Source organism: Castor canadensis, chromosome 3, assembly GCF_047511655.1.
Source record: "Castor canadensis chromosome 3, mCasCan1.hap1v2, whole genome shotgun sequence".
NCBI lineage: Eukaryota > Metazoa > Chordata > Mammalia > Rodentia > Castoridae > Castor > Castor canadensis.
The window spans coordinates 13,271,010-13,281,782 of NC_133388.1; the positions used below are offsets into that span (position 1 = coordinate 13,271,010).

Consider the following 10,773-nt stretch of genomic DNA (forward strand, 5'->3'; position numbering starts at 1 on the left):
AGACTTGCCCTGAATGTGTGTGATACCATCCCATAGGCTGGGGACCCACATGGAAGAAGGGGGCAGGCATTAGTGCAGGCACTCTCTCTTTCTTCTCTGCTTCCTGGCTGCCATGCAGTCAGCAATGTTCCACCACACCTTCTTTCCCATGGTGGGCTGAAACCACAAGCCAAAATAAATAATTCCTTCCTTTCAGTTGTTTTCTTGGGTATTTGCCACAGTGACAGAAAAAACAGACTAACACAAAAAATTGGTACCAGAGAAGTGAGGTCATTGCTGTGAGTAAACCTGACTAAGTATGGAATTGTTAAATTGTGGAAGGAATTTGGAAAAGTTTAGAGATGTGGGGCTAGAGAGGTTCTAGAATGTTGGAATCAGAGCTTAATGGGTGATTCTGGCGGGAGCTCAGAAGAATAGAATGCCAGTAAGAAGACAGTAAAACTGTGCTCATGAGGTTTCAGATTATAAGAGGAACAATGACAGAGGTGACTCCATTTTGGATGAGAGAGGCACTTTAGAAGCAGACATCTAAAGAGGTGTGGGAAACAACGGGCTTCTTAGAGAAATAACAAACTGCAGCTGCACAATGTGTATATGGGGCCCCAAGGCCAACATGAGCTGACTAGACCTTCTTGGAATGTTCAGTTCAATAAGAAAAAGATGCCGAGTTCAGCTGCCAACCAATCACAAATACAATTTCGAGGTAAAATAGATGGACCTAAGCTAGGTAGTGCCCTATATCACTCCTAGATTTCAGCTATACTATGGCTTTAACATTCCGACGTCCTTCCTGTCTATGTGGGAGCTTTTGCTGTCCTTTCAATAAACTTTGTGCTTGCTTTACTCTTTGGTCATTAATCATACCAGAACACAAACTTGGGATCAACAATCCAGTACCAAGATGAGAAGGACTCTATTGGGAATTGGACTAGAGCCATTCATGTTGTATCTTGGCAAAGAACTTGATTACATTTTGTTCATGTCCTGAGACTTTGTAGGAGGCTGAGTTTGAAGGAGATGGGCTAATTAGTCTGGAAGAGTACATTTCAAGGCAGTCCAGGATTCAGGCTGTGGCATAGTTATTGCTGGCTGCTTTTGCCCAGGTTTACGGTGAGAATTGGGAGCAGAGAAGAAAGACTTGGAAAACTTGCAGTTTGGTCAGAAAAGCCTGTGTAACACTGGGGCTAAGGCAATACTTCTGTCTAGAGAGAGACCTGTTGCCATTTCTTAGTGAATTTTTTGTGCTCAAGAAAGGCAGGATTGTAATTTTCCCTAATGGATTGAGTTGGTTATCAAAATACTCATGTAGCTTTGGGATTTTGAGTTGGTGAGCATTCACAATTCCCAAAAGCATGACACAGACCATATAATCTCAGTTACCTAAAATGAATCACTGTGTATGTACACATTTCAGCTGTACTGCTTGTGGCTATGGATGACTCTGTTCTTTGCTTTGTGTTTTTGTTTCCTGGACTGCACATTTTAACTTAAAAAAAGTTACTTTTAAAAGAAAACAAACAAAACAAAGTTGGGGCTAAGGAAGACCTAGTTTCTCAAGAAATTAATGCCATTATAAAAGAAGCCACATAATTTACATCAGGACAATAGGAAGGATTCCTGGAGAGCATCTCAGGAATTGGTTAGACCCCACCAATGGCAGGCTCAAAGGTATGAAAGAGTGAACTCATTTGAAAAACTTTCCTTTGAGAGCACCTCAGGGGCACTCTGCTCTGAACAGGGCCACCTAGGAAGTTTCCCCAGGATTTGTTTCATTGTGCTCATCCACCCAGGCTCTCAGAGGCTGCTGCTGCCATGTTCAACAGAGGCCCAGCTAGCCTGAGTTGATGGCAGACTTTGGTGTCATCCACATGATGCTGGCTTTACAGATATGGAAAATCCAAGTGTTAAGGGGTCATATAGGTTTCCACTCAGATTTCAAAGGAAGACCTGGGAGGCCGGGCTTGCGGGGTTGTGAGGGTGAAGCCTAAGTTATGGATGCTAGAGGTGCCAGGAATGTGAATGTTTGATGGGGAAAACTGCAGGCAATGGGTTGAGCCAGCCCCAAAGACAGACCATGTAAATTGAAAATGGCAAAGTCATCGGGGTGTGAGTGTCCAAGCCTATGGAGTCACATCATGGCACCATGTGCTCCATCTGTTGGACATGGAGCTACAGGATTTAATGTTTGCCCTTGCTTTGATCTGTGCATTCTTCTCTCTCTCTCTCTCTTTCTAAAGTTGTTTAGGTCAGGTAGAGGGAATATGTCAGGGAGAGTCACAGAGGCAAAAATGATCACTGCCTATCTATCTAAACACAAACTGGGAAAATGCACTTGGTCAAGAAGGACGGGACCAGCCAGCTAGCAGAGGCTATTGCCTTGTCCTGATTTTGCATTCCCAAGCGCTTGTAATCATGTAACTTCTCAAAGAATCTGTTTCTGGGAAGAGAATGTCCTGGCGAAGGGAGTGCAAGGACCAGCCCATCTGATGGTTGTTTCTCACTGTAAATAAACTGGTACTCTGCCTTTGCTCCTGGTCTCCTAGGAAACCAGGGAAGACAAGTCATATGACAGGGCCCTGAAACTGATCCAGAAACCGCTGAGATCACTCTTTCTTGTACTTTTTGTTTTGGAGATGGTTCTTGCTATGTTTCCCCAGCTGGCTTCAAACTCCTGACTTCAAGTGGTGCTCCCATCTCAGCCACTTGGGTAGCTGGGACATGATGTCCTGCTTGCTGAGATCTCTTCACTCACAGCTGAGAACTAGACTCCATAGTGAATTTGCCAAGATTTTTTTTTCTTTCTTTTTTTTGGCCCTGGGGTTTGAACTCAGGGCCTCACACTTACTAGGCAGGTGTTCTTAACACTTAAGCCACTCCACAAGCCCAAGATTTAAAAAAAAAACAAAGTTTATTTTTAAAAATTTTATTAGCATATAATAAAAGGGGAATACTTTTTTTTTTTGCACCAGCCCTTTTTTGTGATTTTTTTTTTTTTTTTTTTGCAGTAGGGTCTTATGAGCTATTTGCCCGAGCTGGCTTTGAACCACGATCCTCCTGATCTCTTCCTCCTGAGTAGCTAGGATTACAGGCATGAGCCACTGGTGCCCAGCAAGAACCATACATTGTGATATTTACATATATTCTCACAATATATAACTTAGTTACATTTACCCTGCCCCATCCTTCTCCCTTGTCCCCTCCCCCTTCTTAGAACAATTTCAACAGATTCAAGCAGGAAAAGATGATGTGTCTGATGGTATGAGAGGCCAAGTAAGGTGAGGACCATGGGATTTGAAAATGTATGCTTCACTAGTAACCTTGCTAGAAAGGGGAGCAGAATACTGGAGCCAGTGTTGGAGGCAGATGTGATGTTTTACTATTTTTTCTTTTTTTTTTTCAAGTATGGAAGCTAAGATTCAGAACTAAGAGAAAAGTTAAGTTACTAGAGAGAAGGGACAATTATGAGAGCAGAATCAACGATATGGGAAGGGACAGGATCCAGGGCACAAGGCTGCCATAGACAGGAAGGAGCACAGACGGTCCTCCTGCAGCAGAAGTGAAGGCAGAAAGAGGTCTGTAGGCGATGATGTACAAGTGTTCTCTTGATTCCTGGGGGGTTTTTCAGTGAACAAAGAAACAAGGTCATGAAATGAAGGTCTGAAAATGTAACTATTATAGAGACTAATGACTTCAAATTGTTGAAAATTACAAAGAAAAAATAGGTAACTTGGATTTCATCAAAATTAAAAGATTTCCATGCATTAAAGGGTACTATTGACTCAGTGGTAGTTGTGTGCTGAGCATACACAAAGCCCTGGGCTCGACCCCAGCACCAACAAATATAAATATTGCTTAGTTACAATATGGTGCCATCTCATACCCACTAGAATTACTATAAAAATAAAAATAAACAAACAGCTGGGTGTGGTGGCTCATGCTTTTAATCCTAGCTACTCAGGAGGCAGAGATCAGGAGGATCAAGGTTCAAGTCCAGCCAAGGCAAAAAGTTACTGAGTCCCCATCTCAATCAATACGCCAGGCCTGGTAGTGCACACCTGTGATTGCAGCCAAGTGGGAGGCCACAATTAGGAGGATCATGGTCTGAGGCTAGCACTAGGCAAAAATGAGAGACCTTACCCAAAAAATAACTAAAGCAAAAAAAGGCTGGGGGGCATGGCTGAAATGACAGAGCATCTGCCTAGCAAGTGTAGGTCCAAGTTCAAAACCCTAGTACCACCAAGACGAAGCATACTGGTACGTACCTGTAATCCCAGCTATTTAGAAAACTAAGGCAAGTTTGAGGCCAACCTGTGCAATTTAGCAAGACCTGTCTGAAATAATAACAAACGGGTCTGGGGATGTAACTTAATAAACAAATAAACAAACAATCAAGGGGGTAGAAGTATAGCTCAGTGGTAGAGTACTTGCTTAGCAAGGCCCTGAATTTGATTCCCAGAACTAAAAAAAAAAAATAAAATAAAAACGGAAATGGAAAATAATAGTGTAGGTGAGGCTGCAGAGAACTGGAGGCTGTCATACACTGCTGGTGGGAGCCAGCTTGGCAGCTCCTCAATAAGTTACACATGATTACAATCGGTCAGCCACTCACCTCCTACGCATCGACCCGAAAGAACTGACAAGCATTCAACAAGAATTTCTGGCGGGGGATGGGGTACTCCATGCCTGTAATCCTGGCACTTGGTAGGCCAAGGCAGAAGGATATTTGAGGCCAGCTGGGCTACATAGTGAGACCCTATCTCAAAAAAAAAAAAAAAGAAGAATCTGTTCTCTGATGTTCATAAGCAGTTCTCACAGTAGCCAAAAGGCAGAAACAACCCCAATGTCCATCAACAAAAGAATGACGGAGTAAAATGTGGTAAGTCCATACAGTGAATATCATTCAGCTATAAAGAGGAAGGGAGTATCATTACATGCTACAACACCGATGAACTTTGAAACATTATGCTAAGTGAAAGAAGCCAGACACAAAGGCCACATATTGTTTGATTTCATTTATATGGAATGATCAGAATAGGCAAATCCATTGTGACAGAGAGCAAGAAGTCTCAGTGGCTGCTAGGAGCTGGGTATGGGGTTTCCTTTGGGGTGATTAAAAGTTCCAGAGCTAGATGATGGTGGTGAGTGCATGGCATTGGGAGTGTACTTAAGACCACTGAAGATATGCTTTGAAAAGTTACATTGGCTGGGCATGGTGGCTCACGCCTATAGTCCTAGCTCTGTCGGAGGCAAAAATAGGGAGAATCGTGGCTTGAAGTCAGCCTGAGCTAAAAGTTCTGGAAACCCCATCTAACCAATGAAAAGTTGAGTATGGTGGAGTGTCTGTTATAGGAAGCACAAACAGGAGGACTGAGGTCCAGGCCAGCCTGGCATAAACATAAGACCCTATCTCAAAAATAATTAAAGTAGCCAGGCTCATGCCTGTAATCTTAGCTGTCCAGGAGGCAGAGATCAGGAGGATCGCAGTTTGAAGCCAGCCAGGGCAAATAGTTCACGAGACCCTATCTCAAAAAAAAAAAAAAAAAACCCAACACAAAAAAGGGCTAGTGGGATGGCTCACGGTGTAGGCCCCGAGTTCAAACCCCAGTACCACAAAAAAAAAAATAAAAAAATAGTTTACACTGGTACCTTTTTTTTTTTTTGCACCTGTCACACAGGTACATTTTATGTTATGTGCATTTTATGGTAATAAAGTGCAATTTTATTCAGATTATATAATTGAAAGAGATGAAACATATGCTATTAAAGTAAACCTAACCTGATTTTTCATTTAGGATAATTCTAGGATTTTTATGGGATTTTAGAGCTAGGAAAAAACTATAGGGATCGACAGCTTATGCCTATATATATTATAAAGTTAGCTTGTCAAAAATATTTAGCAACTTTCTACCTCAAATAATAGTATTGTTCACCCTGCCACAGGAATTTTTCCACCTTGTGGTTTCCAGTTTTCTGACTTGATGGCTGGAATCCAGCCCTGCACACAAAAGCAGCCTTACGGAAACCAATCATGTCTGACTCAGACAGACGTAAGCCATTCTAATTTATTTCCATTTTTAACACCATTGCTCTTGGGGCTGTAACATTCTGTAAAATCATTAGCCTACATGATAGACTAATGTAGAGTCTGATTTTCTTCATGCTTCAAGTTAAATTGCTATAACCATGATTACGCAGAGCCACTGTCCCATGGGCAGTGCACATATGCCTTGTCACCATGCTTTTCAAGTAAAGTTTTAATGAAGCAGTCAGTCATTGTAATATAGTTTTTAATAATGATTCTACTTAACAGAATATTTGTTTATAGGGAAAAAAATGCAAAACCTGGAAAAGCATTTTTGAAAGCAACTTCAAATTATAATGTGAAGTGGATCTCTAGTTCTCTGAAGTCACGTGATCTGTGAAGTTTACTGTGTTTCAGGATTGTTCTTGAAGAGATACTCTGCCTACAATTAAAAACAGAAAAAGGTCAACAATTTACAAGGCACTCATTTTTAGTCGTATGTTTGTACTTTTACTATAATTTGAAGTCTGGACCTTCTGACCGCTAGACTGGCACTCTAGGACTTGAGCCACTCCGTCAGCGGTAATTTGAAAAATAAAGGCACATAAATTCCTTGCTTCCAAATGAATAACAAAAATCTTATGTAAGAATACATGAGAGAGAAAGAGAGAGAGGAAAAACGTTACTGTAAATGTATTAGAAACTATTTCCTAAATAACTAGACATACATTTTCTCTACCTCAACTGGCTTTCTGTTAAGTTGCAGGCATATTTTATCTTAAAATGATACTGAACAATCAAATCTTACCAGGAAATCCACGGGATCGTTGGGCCGAACCTTACAGCACTCATTGAGGCCCTGCATGAGCGTGGGCATGACGTAGGTCATTAAGTAGTTCCTCAAGGGCACGGACTGCGCCTCCAGCAAGTCCCTCTCCTCCCGCTTCACTTCGTCCAGCCGCTTGTTCTGTCGGTGGAAGGTGGGCGAGGGGAGTGTGTGTGGTCAGCAAGGGGAGGACGCACGGAACAGTGTCACCCAACTCGCCGCAGAGCGCACCAGAACGTGGTACTTCTAAGACGGTCAGCACCTTACCGTAAAGGTGGCATTTCCAATTGACCTAGTCACTCAGAAGATCATGAACTGGAATTTTTCCTTTCCTTCCCTCCTCTCCCCTTCCCTCCCCTCCCATAGAAAAGGTCTAATGAGTGATGAGAGAAATGAGTATGACGACAATGGGTTTTTTTTGTTTATCAGCTCAACGTGTGTGAGCAAAATTGAGAAAGCGGGGTTGGAGAAAGTATGGGGAAACATGATGTGTGAACTGCTTCACCCTTGCCACAGGGTAGTTTAGAAATATGTATCAGGCTTAAACCATGCCAAGTCTAACGTAGAAAATATTAGGGATTTCTTCTAAGGTTAATCGGTTACCACAGGTGTGTGCATAAGGACATCTTTCCTTCACCGAGTGCCCATTACAGGTCAGGCACTGTTGTAGTCACTGAATACACAGTAGTGAATAACAACATGCAACTTAAATTCTGCCCAGGAAAAGGCAAGAAGCAAGATAAATACATAAAATAAACAATACGTTAGGTAGAATAAGTGTAAAGAGGAAAAGTTTCACAGTTTCAAAGGAGATGTTAGGAGCTGAATCAGAAAAAGTCTCAGTGGAAAGATGACTTCTTGTAAAGACGTGTGGCAAATAAGGAAGTTAGTCATGCAGGTGGTATGAGAAGTGTAATGTCACGCAGTTTAAAACTGGGAAATAATACACATAGCCAGGTCATAAAGGACCTCACAAGCAGTGTGAGTGTTTCCCTAACAGTGCTGGCAGCTGGAGAAGAGGCTTAACTAGTAGGGCTGTGGCTGATCTGCATTTTAGAAGGGTCACCTGGCAGAAGCATTGCAACAGGTCCAAGATGGACAGGGTAGATCTGGGAGCCCAGCCAGAGGGCACTATGTAATTCTGGCAAGACACTGACCTTGGTCAGAAGTGTAGAGCTGTAACGGATTTGGGGGCTAACTTTGGGGGTAGAATCACTTATTAGACTTAGAGATTTGGGGAATGAGGAAGGGAGGATGAGCCTGACCAACCAGGGTAGATGGACAAATGAAGGAAAATCGAATCAAATCATGAGATCATCATGCAGTAAAATGCTACACGTTTACAGAGATGAAAATTACTATTTTACATTTACAGAGATGTATATTATTATTATTATTAGTTTGTGGCACTGGGGTTTGAACTCAAGGCCTCAGGCTTGCTAGTGTGCTTTATCACTTAATCCACTCCACCAGCCCAAGATGATTATTATTAACACCACTGACAATGGGTACTTTTGTTATTAATACTAAAAAGACCATGGATGTCTTTTTAAAACTGGTACACATGGCAAAAAGGAACCAAAGAAAGCACAACAAAAACTTGTTTGGGGGTTCTTCCGATGATGTGTCTCCACAGCAGATGGGAAGTGGATCTGCCCTCTGTAGCTTCGTCAGCCTCCATTTCTTCCCCTGCATACGCTCACCCACTCACCCACTCTTCCCAGCGGGCTATCTTCTCTGCCGTCTCCATGGCCTCCTCGTGCAGGCGTTTTGCTTCTTCAGCAGCCTCCTTGGCCATGCGTTCCTCCACTAACCTCTTCTCCTCTTCTGCCTTCTCTTCATCTGTGAGTCCATAGTTTCGAGGCTCACCAATCTCTTTGATGAGCTGTTTGATCACAAGTCTGTTCTGAGCGCCTTCAAGTTTTCCTACATCTTTAAATATCCAGGAGAGAAGAGATCAACACATGCTTATATTCTAGGCCTGCCTGCAATTAGGAAAATGCTTGATTACTATAAATTTGTGACAGTACATTTTGTAAATTCCCACACTCAAGTCTCCTCTTCTCATGGGCAGAGAGTCATGGATAGGAGGGTTTGGGCTTGGGGGCATTCGGTCTAATAATCACTGTTGATCTGAGTGAATGGATGCAGAAATGGCGGACCATGCTATAGTTTGGTTCTTGAATGTCCTCCAAAGGCCCATGCGTTCAACACTTAGTCCCTAGGGTAGTACACTGGAAGGTGGTGGAGCCACCACCTAGCAGGAGGGCCTGAGGTCACTGCAGTGTGCCTCATAGCAGATTGTGGGATTCCAGATTTTTCCTGTTCTCTTTTACTCCTGGCACAAGTCAGTGGCTTTGATCTGGCATGAGCACCCATCAAGATCTGCTGCCTCACCACAGGCCCAAAACAACAGGGTCAACTAGCCATGGGGTAGAGCCTCTAAAACTGTGACCTGGCAATTTTAGTTTTATTTTATTCTCTATTCACTTGTAGTACTGGGTTTGCAAACTGAGAGCCTCACGCATGCTCGGCAAGCACTCTGAAACCTCCCTGGTAAGGTCATTTTCTCAGGTAAAGCTGAGAAACATGGCAAAAGTAACAAGGCTTCTCTCCCTGGAAGTATTCAAGCAAAGGCTGGGACAGACCCTCCAGAGGTCTCCACAAAAAGAGGTCCTGCACGTGTTGACTTTGAGGCTCCTAATTGCTGTTTCTGGAAGTTAATGATACTGGAATACATTTGCAATTTATAATACATAAAGGGGTATGGGAGGAGGAGTCGAAAGGCTTGTTGAAAAACACAGAGCTCCCCAAGGTCACTGAAGTAATGGATTTCATACCACTCTCTTGGGTTTTCTTGGAAGGGGTCTGCAGAGAATGGAGTACAGTGAGCACATCATTTTGGTATGATCCCTTCCAGACCTTTTTCTTCATGCTTTTTTTGTTTTTGTTTTTTGAGACTATGTAGCCCAAGCTAGCCTTGAACCCCCAATCTTCCTGCCTCAACCTCTCACAGGTATCAGGCACCATGCCCGGATTTTCTTTTCTTTTTCCTTTTCTCTCCCCTTCTCCCTCTTCCTCCTTCTCTCTCTCTCTCCCTTTCCCTTCCCTTTTTTAGGACTGGGGACACGTCTCAAATGGTAGAGTGCTTTCTTAGCAAGTGTGAGGCCAGAGTTCAAATCCCAGTACTGGAAAAACAATCTTTTCCTTTGGTGGCGGTGGGGTTTGAAGTGAGGGCTCAGACTTGCTAAGTAGCCACTATCACTTGAACCATGCCCCCAGCCTTAGAAAAATTTTATTTCTATACCTTACAGACCTATTTCTGGTAACTGCTTGCCCACTCCTGTCCACAGCCACTGCTTGTGTGACCTTAGTGTAGACTGGAGACACCAGGAGAATCTAGCATGGGAAGTGGGGAAAGGCAGAGTCAGTGCCTTATTAGTGAGCAGAAGTAAGCCATTAAAAAAGCAAAAAAATAAAGTCACATCTGCCACTTCCTCATTGCCTGATCCATGGAATTTAAATGCATTTCTTCCTGATTCCTTTGATTAATTACAGTCTTGATGTCACCAAGTGACCTAAAATGGTTTTAAAAGTAAGCTGGGTGCTGGTGGCTCACACCTGTAATCCTAGCTACTCAGGAGGCAGAGATCAGGAGGATAATGGTTTGAAGCCAGCCTGGGAAAATAGTTCAAAGACCCTATCACAAAAAAGGGCTGGCTCAAGATGTAGGCCCTGAGTTCAAGCCCCAGTATTGCAAGAGAGAGAGAGAGAGAGAGAGAGAGAGAGAGAGAAAATGCTCTATTTCTGGAGGATGAGCCCATGGGGGACAATTCTCCCCAGTCGATATCCATCCTAATGCTGGAGCCCGGGTGGGTACCGACCAAACCTTGACCAGCAGAGTGGCCCTTTTAGGAATGTGGAA

General features: G+C 43.0%; 1 protein-coding gene across 1 annotated transcript in view; it reads right to left on the minus strand.

Moving 5' to 3' along the window:
- Positions 1–6,169: 6,169 nt before the first annotated feature.
- The window catches only part of Ak7 (adenylate kinase 7), a 60,747-nt gene continuing 56,143 nt past the window's right edge, over positions 6,170–10,773 (minus strand). Inside the window, exons 16-18 of the mRNA XM_020180988.2 lie at positions 8,560–8,780; positions 6,831–6,989; positions 6,170–6,464 (exon numbers count right to left, since the gene is read on the minus strand). Of these exons, the coding sequence (XP_020036577.2) occupies positions 6,426–6,464; positions 6,831–6,989; positions 8,560–8,780 (419 nt within the window). The 3' untranslated portion in view covers positions 6,170–6,425. The remainder of the gene's footprint in view (positions 6,465–6,830; positions 6,990–8,559; positions 8,781–10,773) is intronic.